The 17,420-nt window shown below is 41.6% G+C and overlaps 2 protein-coding genes across 2 annotated transcripts; both read right to left on the bottom strand.

Moving 5' to 3' along the window:
- Positions 1 to 299: 299 nt before the first annotated feature.
- Positions 300 to 4,140, bottom strand: LOC109750398 (uncharacterized). The gene is made up of 10 exons (XM_020309356.4): positions 2,877 to 4,140; positions 2,729 to 2,787; positions 2,552 to 2,592; positions 2,393 to 2,424; positions 2,117 to 2,145; positions 1,900 to 1,936; positions 1,743 to 1,799; positions 1,060 to 1,136; positions 751 to 824; positions 300 to 606 (listed from the first exon to the last, which is right to left on the bottom strand). Exons 1-10 carry the CDS (start codon positions 2,958 to 2,960, stop codon positions 587 to 589), a joined length of 510 nt encoding a protein of 169 aa, XP_020164945.1. The 5' UTR covers positions 2,961 to 4,140; the 3' UTR covers positions 300 to 586.
- On the bottom strand, positions 4,053 to 9,427 carry LOC109750386 (uncharacterized). The gene is made up of 14 exons (XM_020309349.4): positions 9,254 to 9,427; positions 9,055 to 9,130; positions 8,709 to 8,819; positions 8,451 to 8,548; positions 8,275 to 8,361; positions 8,042 to 8,178; positions 7,860 to 7,932; positions 7,720 to 7,765; positions 7,534 to 7,643; positions 7,341 to 7,448; positions 7,181 to 7,240; positions 6,526 to 6,587; positions 5,264 to 5,576; positions 4,053 to 4,673 (listed from the first exon to the last, which is right to left on the bottom strand). The coding sequence occupies exons 1-14, from the start codon at positions 9,347 to 9,349 to the stop codon at positions 4,374 to 4,376; spliced, it is 1,677 nt and encodes a 558-aa protein (XP_020164938.1). The 5' UTR covers positions 9,350 to 9,427; the 3' UTR covers positions 4,053 to 4,373.
- Positions 9,428 to 17,420: the final 7,993 nt, after the last annotated feature.

The following is a 17,420-nucleotide window of genomic DNA, read 5'->3' as shown; positions in this document are numbered from 1 at the left end:
CCTTTGTAGAAGAAATTGCTTCAGACAGAGCATGGCACTTGAACAATTTACGGATGCCAAAAACGCTTCAAAAAAACAATTTATGGATGCCCCTAAAAAAACAATTTATGGATGTCAGACATGGCTGGCTGTATACTAATATAGTGTCAAAAACGCTCTTATATTATGGGTACCAACCAAAATATATACTAATAATAATTCAAATCATCATTTCAAGTCACCACATCATGGAGGAACTAATGGTCAACTCTCCAACCCTGGAGTTCATGCAGGATAGGGGGAGCAAGAAAGTGGGAGAATAATAATCGAAACATGGTACTGTTCCTGGGTTTCAGATGCAGAATCACAAAGCATACAGTCATGCATAAGCATCTTCTCATTTTTCTTGTTTCTGTATACAGCCCTGGATGGTATTAAATAAAATCACATAATATCTGATGAACACTACGAATATAAACCAAATGATGACTTGGAATTTGGACTTCCAAATGTATGTGCCACCAGAACATTCTTTCACATGTGGTTCCGGTGTAGGGTGGCATTTCTTTTTTAGTCTTCCATGTACTACAAGTTTCAGGCAATACGGCTATATCCTGCAGTTCGCCGCTGTAGAAATATGTGGAAAGATGCAAGTTAGTGAACAAGGGTGGTAAAACCTTTCATCTGTCTTTGAGGAATAATAAGGTTGTCTAGACTCTGACGAGCATGAGATATAAGCAGTTGTGTATATACAGGGGGGCTGAAACTCACTGCAGTAGACGAACTGGTTGAAATCCAACGTCACTTTCCCTTGCTTGGTTGTGTCAAATGAACTATACAAGTTACTGGAAACCAAGAAAATGTTTCATCAGTAATTCGGAGTAAAATTTAGCACATGGTACTTTGAGAGAGACAAAATCACTGAACACATTTCCGCAAAATGTTCCTCGTTATTTAAATGTATATGAAGTAACCACAGACCAGTCAACAATTAGGTTTTAGTTGCAAAGTAGTAGAAGATGTCCAGCAGCTGTGTACTGTGAAACATTGAAATGCACGTCGGAACCATGCTGTGCATACCGGGCTGACTGCACAAAGATGCAGATCGATATGAACTCATCCAAACGAACCATCCCCTTCTTGCTCTTGTCGAAGCTCTGAGAATAGACAGGTATGAAATTAGCTAAACAAAATGAATTAAAGAATAAGAAGCACAAATGCAGCTACAGGTACTTATTCATTACTAGAAGTACTAGCCAAGGCCTCTAGGCTGCGTAACTAGGAAATGGATATGGTCGGACGAACGAACTAAAGAATACTGAAGTAGCATTTTCTCAAGTTCTGTCATACTGCAAGTTTTTTTTTTCCAGGGATATACTGCAAATTTTTCATTTTATATTCACTGTTGACTTCAGTTTCCACCTGCATTTTCTCAGTTGCATGACCCATTTCAAGCTCAAATATGAAAACCCATGGTCATATAACTCATCTTAGTACTTCAACGACCAACACTAGTTTTTGGAACAGCAACGGTGGGCGATCGACGAACACTAGTTTTACACCTAGATGCCCCAATTTGCAAGAAAAGGCATCTTAGGATAAATAACTTCTTCATCTCAAGTTTTAAATTTGGACAGGTTCACCCTTCAAATGTATCACTGCAATAGTTCCTCACAAGCTCATGATGCCTTTTGGGAGAGCCTCTAAAGCTAGGCATGAATAATGCTACAATCAACCGTGCAGTCGCAATGAAAGTGAAGTACCTCACAGACAGTGTAGAAGGCAGGTGAATCCAAAGAGAAACCGAGTTTGATCAACGCCTGTATAGAACATGGAGGGAATTAAACAAAATCCTGTAATGTTGCTCATACGGGATACAGTTGACAGTACATCTCAAAACTAGAGAAAATAACATATCACCTCATACACATCCTCAAGGCTGAGAAATCCACGACCCCTGAAAATAAGGAGAGGATAAGAAAAGTAGACAAGAATAGTATCTCAAAACACACGCACAAACATACTGAACACCTAAAGTCGAGAAAAATACAAACTGTAACAAAGTTTAGAGTGGTACTTGAACAGTTTATGAATGTATGAATGTCACACATGGCTGCAAACTCACGAAACAGGATACCTTTCTAGGGTGGAGAAGACACCCTGCACCTGCAAATTGAAAAGGAGTAGAGCATATAAACAATCGATTCAAACAGGAAGTATGGAACTAAGAATGTATTGCAATGAAGCTCACTCCTCCGAAATGTAGTGTAGCGTACCATATAGTGTAACTTTAGTACAGACTAATTTACTTAACAATTCAGTTGTTTACCTAACTTCAAGTACCATGGCCACAAGACTATCGGTTTTTTTAAAGGAGAGACAAATGACAGATCGAAACATAGATCCCCCGTACCTTCTGAAGGAACTTGTTAAGAGCCAAAAACTCTGCAAGTACAAAGGGATACAGCAAGCGGGGTCAAAATCAGATCATCTTTCGAAGTGACCACAGCATGGAGCCAATGGTCAACTATCCCTAGAGTAGTAAAGTTCATGCAGAACCGGAGCGGCTAACCTTGGAAGCTCATGGTGCCGTTCCGATCGAAGTCGTACATCCTGCACAGTACAGTACATATATCATCATCATTGACCCTCCCAATCCCCAAATGAGCTCGAGTCATCGGATAAATTAGGCAGAGGAGAGCGCACGAGGCGAAAGCCCCGGCGGACAGAGGAGGAGGAGGAGGAGGACCTGATCATCTGCTGCACGACGGAGAGGGGGAAGTCGAGGTTGCCCACGGCGAGCGCGCTCTGGCGGGAGGAGAGCGGATTCGCGCGTTAGTGGTCGAATTCTGGTCGCAGGCGCTTACGAGTAGGGGGCGTGAGGGGATAGGGAGAACCTGGAGCTGAGGAGCCGTGATGTTGCCGGTGCCGGCGGCGTCGACGCGGTCGAACCACTCCCGGAGCACCACCGCGTTCTCCATCTCCGCGACGGAGACTACCAGAGCGTTTCAGGGGGGTGGGGGGAGGGAGGTGGAAGCTGGCAGGTTTACGTCTTCGTGAACTTCCGCCTTCGAGCATAGGATACGGAATGTGCGTACACGTATGTATTTTCCAGCCTCCGGGAGGGCCACAATAAATTTTACAGGAGAAATTGTTTTAGCACGCAATAGTCAAATTCACGTCTAAACTAAATATGCATGCATATATTAAGAATAAACTTATGGGTCCTCTTAGCTGGCGAACATTCGCTAGGAGGGGTTGGCATTTACGAACGTTTTGATGGCAGTTTTTTTTTAGGGTGATGGCAGTTTTAGTTGTATGAGAAGTGACAATTTCTTTCGAACCGCATGACAATTTCTTTTCAGAACTGCCACCATTTGATCTCGCTTCCTAACTAAAACTGCCAAAAAATGCATCCCCTTGCCACCCCCACCCAGCTATAACATTACCGTAAATTTATTCAAACTAAATTTGCGCGACCAAAACTATCGTGGGAACTAGTAGATTGTTGAAGTGCCATCCTTAAGCTTTCTTACCTATGTTTAGGTATTTGATTTTCTTGGTTTTCTCATCTTCTCTCTTTTTTCCTCCTGTTTATACCTACACCTCTCCAACGTTTACCCTTTATCTGTTTAAAATCCACGACAATAGTCAAAACATATCTCTTTTCTAGGCAAAACTAACCAATGGAATTCCCCACAATTGAAGATGAGAAATTAGTACTACCTCCGAAATTATAAGATGTTTTGGATATTTCAATATAGACTACATACAAATTGAAAATGAGTGGACAAACACACTAAAACGCGTCTATATAGATCTGATTCAGAAAAAAGTTACTCCCTCCGATCCAAATTAATTGTTGCAGCTTTAGTACAACTTTGTACTAAAGTTGTATTACAGCTGTGACAATTAATCTGGATTGGATGGCGTAGAACATCTTATAATTTGAAATGGAGGGAAGTTCACTGGGAAGCATAATTTGTCCTTAGAACACAACTGAAGCAGTAGGCTGCCTTTCCTTTCATTTTCTGCATGAACATAGAAGCAATTGATAAAAATGGAGAGCTCCATTTTCCCTAAGCTCAGCCCACTTTCTTATTGAATCTTTGCAAATGCAACCACACATGCTGACAGCACTCTAACTCTAGCTCACGTCACTTACATGCCTAGTAAACGGAAGAAATTAAACAAGATAAACCTTACATGTATCTTGTCTACAGCCTACGCTTGATCTTCTGCACAACCAGGAGGGCATCCTCCCAAGGTAAGTTCAATGACCGACAGAATCGTAGCATTGTGTTCGTATTGGCCATCCTGAACTTCACGCCATCAAATCTGAGGGCTTCAATGTGCTTACCAGCATTGATGAAAACAGATGGGGTGTTGCTGCTTCACTCTGATTCACCACTATGAAATAACGTGGACAGTGGACGATGGTCTGCATCAGTAACATCCGCCGCTGGCCTTGGCAAAGCAGCAGCAGCATCGGTGGATGCACACGGTGACTCAGCACTCATGGTGTCCATGATCACTTTTCCGAGAACAAATCGGACCTCGGCAGTAACTCCGTCTTCCAGCAACTTATAGTCAATCCCATGCATCCCTCTTCTCTTGTCATATGAAGTTAGGTCAGAGTCAAGGCCGTTAAATATCCCCAACACTCTCCCCTTCTCCCTGGCTGATACAAAAACCTGGGAACAGACCCACGAGAAATCTTAGTATGCATGATGATTATCGACTGACTTGAGAACAAATATACTCCCTCCGTCTCATAATATAAGAACACTTTTGACACTAGTGTAGTATCAAAAACGTTCTTATATTACGGGACGGAGGTAGTACAAGGCAATTAGCAATTTAACTAAACTATATAGCGACTGTTCTGCTACATCCATGCATATTCTCTTGTTAAAACTGGCAGCGATTCATCAGTGTACTGTGTGTTAACTTAAGTGGCTAGGCAATATTGATTCAAGTGCCATCAATAAGAGCCCCAACCACTGTTTTCTTTTTCTATTTGCCCAGTAAAACAGAAACGTGTGGAAGTGATAATAAAATGATACCAATATTTGAGAGCATAGAAACAATCTAAACAACTATTTAAAGATTAAAGATGCAATTAAAAAGCGCTTCACAAAACGCACTGCTGATTCAGCCTGGAAACAGGAAAATAACATAAGTTGCTCCCAGAACAGGAAAACAGAAAATTCAATAAAAAGGTAAGAACTGCTGGTGTGAAGATGCATGGTTGGGAATTAGGATATGCTAAAGCGGTACTTACAAGTCCTGAAAATTGTGATGCCCCTGGATATCTGATCACTGATTGTTTGAGAGTATTTAAACATGTCAATGTATCAACCGAAGATTTGACTAGTGACGCTAGATGTGATGTCTGTTCCATAAGATCATCCACTTTGGCCCCAGAAAGCCCAAAAGCTTCTGGGACATATGTAACTGGTGCTCCAACATCTTCGTTCAGGAACTCGATGGCGCTGTCCCATGTTCCAAAATGCATCAGTGCAGCGAAAGCCTTGATTACCTGGGCATCTTGTGGAGAATTTACCAATGCATTGTGAAATGCCAACAGTGCTAGCCTGTTAAATAATATCAAGTGAATGAAATATCCGGAGCATGAGTGACAAAGAATATTCATACCGAGGACTGAAAATTGGGTCAAGATATGCTACTTGGTTGTCAAATAAAGAAACAGAAAAAACAGTCTGCCTACTCAGAATAATGGGTGCTAGTATAGGCACAAAAGAGGACAACGTAAATGCACACTGACAGTGGTACGGAGTACTATGCAGATATTATAAAAGATGCACTTTGTCTTCTCTACTCAACCAGACTGAAAGTGAAAACTACTCCCTCCATCCGGGTTTATTGGTCCTCCTTGTATTTAGTGTTGAACTTTGACCATAAAGTTAACTAATAAAATACGTATGAATATAATGTCACAAAAATCATATGGTATCTTCTTTTCAACACAAATCTAATGGCATACTTTTTGTAGCATATAAATCATATGTTGTGAGTTATATTTAGATTGCCAAAGTTTGATCCAAAATACTAGGGTGCTTAATAAACTCGGACGGAGGGAGTACGCCATGATTATGATGATATAGCCTAATAAACTGTGTGCCAAAATGTAAAGAAGATAAATATGGTGATGTAGCAAAACCATGATTATCTTCTAATGTGAAACCCAGGAATTAAAGTGATGATATTAGTATATGACATGAGCTGATAACAAATGTTAGAACAACCACCAGATTACGGAAGTACACACCCACCATGCTGATAAAACAGCCCTTAACAGAGCCAGCAAATGTGTATATTAGTTTTACTAGATATACTTTAGGCTTGTCTGGTTGGTACTTGGTATATCTAGTACCAGCACTTCCCGAGGAGCATATTTTAATACTAGCAAGTACAAACAAAGGAACACTGTATGGTTTACTGCCCTTGGTATAACTTGAGTAAACCCACAATCGTAAGCACAGTCAAGTCGAGACATGGAATTCAGCACTCAAGGACTCTTACCACAAAGAGCAGTGGCATGGGCGGTCAGCGGAGAAGAACTTGTCAAGATTGGCCAATAGATTCTGCACAAGTGAAATCAACAGCAGGAGACAACATATTAAGCCATAATCTTAAAATCCAAATTTCACATGAACTAACGGGAAGGACAACCACATGGCAACAGCAATTTGAAAAGGGAATCAAGTACCGCTGAAATATAATACCAACTTAGAAAGCATCAGAAATAAGCAACATGATAAGTGGTAGTTCTAAAGTATAGAAAGATGTCAAAGTGACAGATACATCATCTAGTTATTGGCAACACTCTGCCAGTGCCATGACGTGTGCACAGGAAAACAGTTCTTTTCACCAAATAACCCAGCAATAAAGAAACTGGGGATGTACAATAAGTCAATCTAATTAAAAATAAACCCAGTGGATAGCCCCACAAGCCCGTAACTGCAGATGACTAGAGACCTAATATAGAGTGTTGATGGAAGCATCTTTTGCCAAGGTGAGGAATACCTCAGGGCAACGAAGCCAGCCCCATCATTTTGACAGATATGAATATGTACCCACACTAATAGCAAAACTAGAGTTAAGTGTGCGCTTAAATTTTGCACTATATTTAGAATCCAATTTTCCACACAACATGGCACATTTCAGAGTTACTCACCATGAGCATCAGCCCTCTGTCACTAGATTTGCCCTTTAACTGATCTGACAAATATGCTGCCTAAAATTCAAAGAGCATTCAATAATGAGTAAGCTGAAAGAGAAGTGGTCACGACCAGAAATCTACTTGTCTAGCAACGAGACCGCATTGCTCAACTTACCTGAAAAGGCAGCAAAATATCGAGAAGTCCATATTTTCTAAGTAATCTAATCGAAGACTCTGCCGCCCCATAAGATAGCATATATTTCATTTCCATAGCCAACCTTGGCTGCAGAATAAATGAGGTCATCAACGTAAAGAGAAAATACACGAGAAAATATATATGTTTGCACATCGCTTTCAGGGAGATAAACCTTGTCGATATCCATGATGGATGGAGAAAGATCACGTATTGCAGTAGAAGTTTCGCTGGAAAACTGAAAGCCAAGGCGAGCAGCAACTCTCAAGCCACGCAAAATTCTGGCTGAAAGAAATTAGAATCAAAATTTGTCTTGGATAGATAATGATAATACAAATCAAGGACATTCTTGAACACCTACCAGGATCCTCCTTGAAAGAAACATGGGCAGGAATCACTGTACACACCTGATTGATGATTTAAGGAGTTAAGCAGAAGGAAAAGGGTAAGTAGACGAGGACATGGTTGAATCTGCCTGAGAAGACTCTCACTCACTATTACCTTGTTTTTTCTTAGATCCTTTACTCCATTCACATAATCATAAACTCTGTGATTGAATGGATTAAAGAATAGGCTGCCATACAAGCATTAAAACAATGTTAGTAATTTAGCTCCCATGATATTTCACAAAAACTGCATTTGATGAGCATTTGAAGTACAAGACTTCCTACAGAACATATTACCTGTTTACTGTAAAGTCTCTTCTCAATGAATCCTTCCAGCGAAGAATATCCCCCCCATCACGGCCATCTGTATCTTCTGAGCAGTTTACATTTTCATTTCCTTTCACTTGAGTCGTATTTGTTTTGAAGCTTGAAACCTGTAAGAATAAAAGAAAACATAAGCAAGCGAGGGTTAGACAACAATGCTCTAAGAACCAGTATCCAAAATGCCAATGTTCCTATGAATAACAAACCTCAAATAATGAACCACGCCATCTAACAAGGCATATTGGAAAGCGATTGCCAACGATGAAACAACGTGAGAAAACATGTTCTTTAATCTGAAAAGAATCAGAAGCACGTCAATGGGACAATGGTATCATTATTTTTGGAAAAAAGGAACACGTGTGATCTTTGAATGAGCTGAAACCTCTTTGAGACTTGCAGTGGTGATCACATCAAAATCTTTAGGCGCCCTTTTGAGTAGCAAGTCTCTCACACATCCCCCAACAAGATAAGCTTCAAATCCTGTAAAACAACTTTGTCCTTGAGTACTGCATACATTCTTACATTCTGTGGTTTATTTTTTAGCACAGTGGTGTATTAAGAAGCAAAAGCATGACATGAATGTGGTGCCAAAGCTCTTAGCTTTGAAACGGGGATAAATAACCAAGCGACTTCTATGCACCTTTTCGTTTCAGCATTTGTAGAACAGCCATACAATTGCGAGGTATAGCGCCCGCGGGGATTCCAACGGCTCTCGAGTCAAAATATTTCCACGAGGAAGGATCGATGGATCCTGCACATGAATAACAGTTGATAAAGTCAATTTGCATAGACATACATGGCTTACATTTGTTTGTCAGGATTTACTTGAACATCTTTACTCGAAACGAACAACTGGGTGCTTCCCATACACCAAAAACCAGTGCAGAGAGAATGTGATACTAATAAGTACAGAAGCTAAACGAGAACAAGCTACCCGTGCAGCTGCACAACAGCTGCGGAAGGCGAGCTGCATCGATATGATTTACCTGGCCTTGAAGCGGAGCTGGACCGCCCGTTCCGCAGACCGCCGCCGCCTTCCTTCCTCGAGCCGTACTTCCTCATCTGAAGGTGGCAGAGCGATGGATGGGTTAGAGACAGAGCGAAAAATTGCTTAAGTGCGCCGCCGGCGAGGTGCTCGACGGAATGCTAGACGGGCACGGGGGAGGAGGCGGCGTGGCGACTGACCTGGAGGAGACGCGAGGCGGCGGAGCTGAGGCGGGAGAGGAGGGGAGCGGGGGAGGGGAGAGAGGAGAGGTCGGTGCACCGTCGGACCGCCGTCATGACATGGCCTGGGGAGGCAGGCGGGGGCGGTGGCGGCGGGGAGTCTTCGGCACGCACGGCGCACGGTTGTTGTACCTGGCAGGCCAGGCTGAAGCGGGCCGCTATGTAGTGGCCACGGAGAGAGGGGCCGGGCGCAGTCGGACTGACGCGATACGGCCCATTAAGGCCAGTGAGCCACGAGCTGAGCCCAACCAGTGTTACTTTGTATTTTCTTCGAGCTTAGATCCAAATCAGTGTATCCGTAATTATTATGAGTATGAAGAAGAGATGTTTCTCAAAAGAAAAAGTAGCTCAACGCAAATGCTATTTCTCGCCCGGTTGGGATCATGTGGAAGTAGGTGGAGGGAAACAGGAGGCGGGCAAGGGCGTGTTAGGCCAGTTACCAAGTGGCAAGCACCAGGGTTGGGAATCGCGAAGCTAAATGCGGACAACGCGATTGTTAAGTAGGCCAACCGAGGTGTAGTGTGCCAAGATGACCAAGTCCATTATTTGGGGCGCTTTTTTTTGCGGGGGTTATTTGGGGTGCTTCTACCGTGGTGTTTGAGGGTGTTACGGATCCAGCGACGCTCAAAGCTTTGGCATGCAAGGAGGCATTATCTCTAGCTGAAGATCTGCATGCCAGTATTGCTCGTATTGCATCCGACTGTTCAAGAGTCGTTAATGAGCTACAGGGATCTATCCATCCGTGGAGCCTCCATGATCCAAGAGGAGAGCGAAGATTGAGCTGTATAGTTTTAGCGGCGCAACTTTGGTCATAAAACAATGCGATTGTAATGGGAACCCATCCATTAGAGCATCTCTAGCAGACCCCGCATAACGCCGACCTGCAAAACGCGTTGGCAGTTCGCGAAAAAATGGCTTTGCGGGCCGGGCCAGGTCGGACGGCCGCAGAGGCAGACCCCGCAAAACGAACCCGTATAAAAGGATTTTCGCGTAATATGCTCTTTTAAGGGTCGGCTTTGCGGGGGCTGGTCTGGCGCCGCTCCCGCCGGCCCGCAAATCTGAAATTTGCACTTCAATTTGACACAAGATAATACATTTCTTTGCTTTTTCAACGACATTGGATACATAGGACATCACCAAATCTTTGCTAGAATAGCAAGACCAAAGAAAACAAGAACCATAATTATGCATTTTAGAAGATTTCCAACTTCCATAACTGCTCCCACTAGTTGAAGCAATATCTTCTCCATGCACTCATTGTTGATCTGCGGATTCTTGATCTTGCATTCTTCATTCTTATTCTTTGGTTCTAAAGAAGTAGACGTTGCTTCCCCTCTAGTTGCACATGCAGCCGCTTCATTACCTTCGATTGTACTCATGAGTGCACAAACGTCTATTAAGTTTCTTTCTATCAATAAATCAATGTATTCGCCTTCCCAAAACCAAGATGAGCAATATATTTTCCATGCACTCATTGTTGATCTGCGGATTCTTGATCTTGCATTCTTCTCCATGCACTCATTGTTGATCTTGAACGTCTATTAAGTTGAAGCAATATCTTCTCCATGCACTCATTGTTGATCTGCGGATTCTTGATCTTGCATTCTTCATTCTTCTTCTTTGGTTCTAAAGAAGTAGACGTTGCTTCCCCTCTAGTTGCACATGCAGCCGCTTCATTACCTTCGATTGTACTCATGAGTGCACAAACGTCTATTAAGTTTCTTTCTATCAATAAATCAATGTATTCGCCTTCCCAAAACCAAAATGAGCAATATATTTTCCATGCACTCATTGTTGATCTGCGGATTCTTGATCTTGCATTCTTCTCCATGCACTCATTGTTGATCTTGAACGTCTATTAAGTTGAAGCAATATCTTCTCCATGCACTCATTGTTGATCTGCGGATTCTTGACTTGCATTCTTCATTCTTCTTCTTTGGTTCTAAAGAAGTAGACGTTGCTTCCCCTCTAGTTGCACATGCAGCCACTTCATTACCTTCGATTGTACTAATGAGTGCACAAACGTCTATTAAGTTTCTTTCTATCAATAAATCAATGTATTCGCCTTCCCAAAACCAAAATGAGCAATATATTTTCCATGCACTCATTGTTGATCTGCGGATTCTTGATCTTGCATTCTTCTCCATGCACTCATTGTTGATCTTGAACGTCTATTAAGTTGAAGCAATATCTTCTCCATGCACTCATTGTTGATCTGCGGATTCTTGATCTTGCATTCTTCATTCTTATTCTTTGGTTCTAAAGAAGTAGACGTTGCTTCCCCTCTAGTTGCACATGCAGCCGCTTCATTACCTTCGATTGTACTAATGAGTGCACAAACGTCTATTAAGTTTCTTTCTATCAATAAATCAATGTATTCGCCTTCCCAAAACCAAAATGAGCAATATATTTTCCATGCACTCATTGTTGATCTGCGGATTCTTGATCTTGCATTCTTCTCCATGCACTCATTGTTGATCTTGAACGTCTATTAAGTTGAAGCAATATCTTCTCCATGCACTCATTGTTGATCTGCGGATTCTTGATCTTGCATTCTTCATTCTTCTTCTTTGGTTCTAAAGAAGTAGACGTTGCTTCCCCTCTAGTTGCACATGCAGCCGCTTCATTACCTTCGATTGTACTCATGAGTGCACAAACGTCTATTAAGTTTCTTTCTATCAATAAATCAATGTATTCGCCTTCCCAAAACCAAGATGAGCAATATATTTTCCATGCACTCATTGTTGATCTGCGGATTCTTGATCTTGCATTCTTCTCCATGCACTCATTGTTGATCTTGAACGTCTATTAAGTTGAAGCAATATCTTCTCCATGCACTCATTGTTGATCTGCGGATTCTTGATCTTGCATTCTTCATTCTTCTTCTTTGGTTCTAAAGAAGTAGACGTTGCTTCCCCTCTAGTTGCACATGCAGCCGCTTCATTACCTTCGATTGTAATCATGAGTGCACAAACGCCTATTAAGTTTCTTTCTATCAATAAATCAATGTATTCGCCTTCCCAAAACCAAAATGAGCAATATATTTTCCATGCACTCATTGTTGATCTGCGGATTCTTGATCTTGCATTCTTCTCCATGCACTCATTGTTGATCTTGAACGTCTATTAAGTTGAAGCAATATCTTCTCCATGCACTCATTGTTGATCTGCGGATTCTTGACTTGCATTCTTCATTCTTCTTCTTTGGTTCTAAAGAAGTAGACGTTGCTTCCCCTCTAGTTGCACATGCAGCCACTTCATTACCTTCGATTGTACTAATGAGTGCACAAACGTCTATTAAGTTTCTTTCTATCAATAAATCAATGTATTCGCCTTCCCAAAACCAAAATGAGCAATATATTTTCCATGCACTCATTGTTGATCTGCGGATTCTTGATCTTGCATTCTTCTCCATGCACTCATTGTTGATCTTGAACGTCTATTAAGTTGAAGCAATATCTTCTCCATGCACTCATTGTTGATCTGCGGATTCTTGATCTTGCATTCTTCATTCTTATTCTTTGGTTCTAAAGAAGTAGACGTTGCTTCCCCTCTAGTTGCACATGCAGCCGCTTCATTACCTTCGATTGTACTAATGAGTGCACAAACGTCTATTAAGTTTCTTTCTATCAATAAATCAATGTATTCGCCTTCCCAAAACCAAAATGAGCAATATATTTTCCATGCACTCATTGTTGATCTGCGGATTCTTGATCTTGCATTCTTCTCCATGCACTCATTGTTGATCTTGAACGTCTATTAAGTTGAAGCAATATCTTCTCCATGCACTCATTGTTGATCTGCGGATTCTTGATCTTGCATTCTTCATTCTTCTTCTTTGGTTCTAAAGAAGTAGACGTTGCTTCCCCTCTAGTTGCACATGCAGCCGCTTCATTACCTTCGATTGTACTCATGAGTGCACAAACGTCTATTAAGTTTCTTTCTATCAATAAATCAATGTATTCGCCTTCCCAAAACCAAGATGAGCAATATATTTTCCATGCACTCATTGTTGATCTGCGGATTCTTGATCTTGCATTCTTCTCCATGCACTCATTGTTGATCTTGAACGTCTATTAAGTTGAAGCAATATCTTCTCCATGCACTCATTGTTGATCTGCGGATTCTTGATCTTGCATTCTTCATTCTTCTTCTTTGGTTCTAAAGAAGTAGACGTTGCTTCCCCTCTAGTTGCACATGCAGCCGCTTCATTACCTTCGATTGTACTCATGAGTGCACAAACGTCTATTAAGTTTCTTTCTATCAATAAATCAATGTATTCGCCTTCCCAAAACCAAGATGAGCAATATATTTTCCATGCACTCATTGTTGATCTGCGGATTCTTGATCTTGCATTCTTCTCCATGCACTCATTGTTGATCTTGAACGTCTATTAAGTTGAAGCAATATCTTCTCCATGCACTCATTGTTGATCTGCGGATTCTTGATCTTGCATTCTTCATTCTTCTTCTTTGGTTCTAAAGAAGTAGACGTTGCTTCCCCTCTAGTTGCACATGCAGCCGCTTCATTACCTTCGATTGTACTCATGAGTGCACAAACGTCTATTAAGTTTCTTTCTATCAATAAATCAATGTATTCGCCTTCCCAAAACCAAGATGAGCAATATATTTTCCATGCACTCATTTTTGATCTGCGGATTCTTGATCTTGCATTCTTCTCCATGCACTCATTGTTGATCTTGAACGTCTATTAAGTTGAAGCAATATCTTCTCCATGCACTCATTGTTGATCTGCGGATTCTTGATCTTGCATTCTTCATTCTTCTTCTTTGGTTCTAAAGAAGTAGACGTTGCTTCCCCTCTAGTTGCACATGCAGCCGCTTCATTACCTTCGATTGTACTAATGAGTGCACAAATGTCTATTAAGTTTCTTTCTATCAATAAATCAATGTATTCGCCTTCCCAAAACCAAAATGAGCAATATATTTTCCATGCACTCATTGTTGATCTGCGGATTCTTGATCTTGCATTCTTCTCCATGCACTCATTGTTGATCTTGAACGTCTATTAAGTTGAAGCAATATCTTCTCCATGCACTCATTGTTGATCTGCAGATTCTTGATCTTGCATTCTTCATTCTTCTTCTTTGGTTCTAAAGAAGTAGACGTTGCTTCCCCTCTAGTTGCACATGCAGCCGCTTCATTACCTTCGATTGTACTAATGAGTGCACAAACGTCTATTAAGTTTCTTTCTATCAATAAATCAATGTATTCGCCTTCCCAAAACCAAAATGAGCAATATATTTTACATGCACTCATTGTTGATCTGCGGATTCTTGATCTTGCATTCTTCTCCATGCACTCATTGTTGATCTTGAACGTCTATTAAGTTGAAGCAATATCTTCTCCATGCACTCATTGTTGATCTGCGGATTCTTGATCTTGCATTCTTCATTCTTCTTCTTTGGTTCTAAAGAAGTAGACGTTGCTTCCCCTCTAGTTGCACATGCAGCCGCTTCATTACCTTCGATTGTACTAATGAGTGCACAAACGTCTATTAATGTATTCGCCTTCCCAAAACCAAAATGAGCAATATATTTTCCATGCACTCATTGTTGATCTGCGGATTCTTGATCTTGCATTCTTCTCCATGCACTCATTGTTGATCTTGAACGTCTATTAAGTTGAAGCAATATCTTCTCCATGCACTCATTGTTGATCTGCGGATTCTTGATCTTGCATTCTTCATTCTTCTTCTTTGGTTCTAAAGAAGTAGACGTTGCTTCCCCTCTAGTTGCACATGCAGCCGCTTCATTACCTTCGATTGTACTAAGGAGTGCACGAACGTCTATTAAGTTTCTTTCTATCAATAAATCAATGTATTCGCCTTTCCAAAACCAAAATGAGCATCCATCTTCCTACACACATGATGATGTTCGAAATGAGCTATCGCAGTTGAACCAAAGAATGCGGTGCCAAAGCCGAATGAAAAGAACATGTACCCCGTCGTTTTCGCATTTGAAGAACACCCATCCGGGGTGCTTCGGCGTGCCCGAAGTTAGCCGCAGCACTGTCCGCATGCAGTCGTCGCACTGTATGAGTGGCATCGGCGAGCCGCAGAGCCGCTGCGCGAGCGCCGAGCCCGATGGCCGGCCGGCCGAATCCATGCCGGCAAACCGGCGGCGGCGGCAACGGGACAAACCCGTACCTGCATGCGGCGATGGGACTTTGTCGGGGCTGCGCGAGGTGCTCCCCGACCATTCCATCGCTTGGCGCAGCCACCGGTGGCCGAAAAAGCCAAATCTGGCCGCCCGCGATGAAGGGCCGCAAATCTGCAACTTTCCAGCCCGTCGACGCAGGAGGGGGGGCGGAGGGCAACCTCGTGCGTGTGGCGGACTTCGGCGTGATCCCGTCGGATACTTTCACCGGAATCGTGGGCGGCGGGGCGAGGGGAAGAGCGGAGGTGGCAGGTGAGGAAAAGCGCGGGCTAAAATGTCCTCCCCACCAACCGCTCCCGCTATATGCAGGGCACCGACGGGCCGGGGAGGGGGGGGGGAGGGAGGACCCGCGTATTCGCGGGTTGGGGCCAAGATTTTGCCGCGCGGCCCGTGCCCCTCAAAAATTTTACGGGCCGGCCGCGTTTGAGGGGTCTGTTCGTGCGGGATTTTCCGCGCCAACCTACATTTTGACGGTTATTTTGGGGGTAAGGGCTTTTTACAGGGTCTGCTAGAGATGCTCTTAGCTAGGGAAGCTACTAACTTACTACTATGGAGGCATGATACCACGTTTGGTTGCTCGAGCCCGCAGCTCATTTTTTCTATTCCCTAAAACATTGAAGTTCAAATAAAGTCATGTTGTTTTAAAAAAATAGGTCTCCCCTACGCCATTGCTAGATCGGGCCCATATCCTAGGTGCGCATGAGGTTTTTGTGTTTTTACCAGTTTTTTCACTGTTTTGCATCGGCTTTCTTCGGATTTTCTTTGGGTTATCTCTGATTTTCTTTGATTTTTTTGTCTACTTTTATTTTGTTGGTTTTTCTTTGTTTCTTTCTCTTGTTTTCACCAATTTCTCTGGGTTTTTCTTTTTTCTTTTTTGGCACATGTAAAAAAATCATACACATTATACATTTTTTATACATCTCAAACATTTTGTACACACGTTTAACATTTATTAAATACATGATAAACATGTTTTTAAATATATTTAATGTCTATTTTTTTACATGCGCATCATAAATTTTCATATACATCTAAAACATATTATATATACATTTCAAAAAAATATGATTACATTTGTTCAAATATGTGTTTACAAAAGTATCAAGTTTGTGCTACACATTTATCAAATACATGCTTTTTAGCCTCAATTACATGGATACATGTCATACACCAGAACATGCGTACATACACCACACACACGCACGCACATCACTACACACACCTGCTATGCGCCTACCAATATCTACTGCCTATGCACACACGACATGTCTTGAGAAACTTTCGAAGCCATCTGACTCTATGAATGATGGGTATGTCTATCATCCCTATGGCATGTAGACGTGCAAGGGGAAAATTCCCAGGGTGAGACACCCACGCCGATCCTAGAGATCTATGTTGGGCGGGCTTGGTGGCCACCGCCACAACCAACCACCGAGCCACGGGCTCATCCTCATTTTTCAAATATGTGTTAAACTTTTTTAGAATTATAGGCACCATTTTTTAAACAATGCAAACTGTTTTTAAAAATTCATAAATGTTTTTCTTATAAATGTCACAAACATATTTTTTTGAAACGTCAGAACCTTTTTAAAATCACACAGACATTTTTTTTCATTGTATAACATTTTTTTAAAATGTCACGTACATTTAAAAAAATACATGATCGTTTTTTGAATGTTGTGTACAGTTTTTGTATGCTTTAAACATTTTCTAAAAGTGGAGCTACATTGTGTTACACTGCATGAATATTTTTCAAATGTGTGGTAATTTTTTGATATAAAATATACTATTTTTCAATAATATATGTATTTAATTATTTTTCCAAAACATAATCAAAAATAAAAAAACACATGTGTGATGTCAGTTTAACGAAACCACATGGCTACTAGGCGAACCCACTATCCGCTATTTGTAGGTGAGCTCGGTTTTCGTCTCGCTAAAGACGAGACATA

The sequence above is a fragment of the Aegilops tauschii genome, chromosome 4, assembly GCF_002575655.3.
Source record: "Aegilops tauschii subsp. strangulata cultivar AL8/78 chromosome 4, Aet v6.0, whole genome shotgun sequence".
NCBI lineage: Eukaryota > Viridiplantae > Streptophyta > Magnoliopsida > Poales > Poaceae > Aegilops > Aegilops tauschii.
This window is presented reverse-complemented; position numbering and strand designations above follow the sequence as displayed.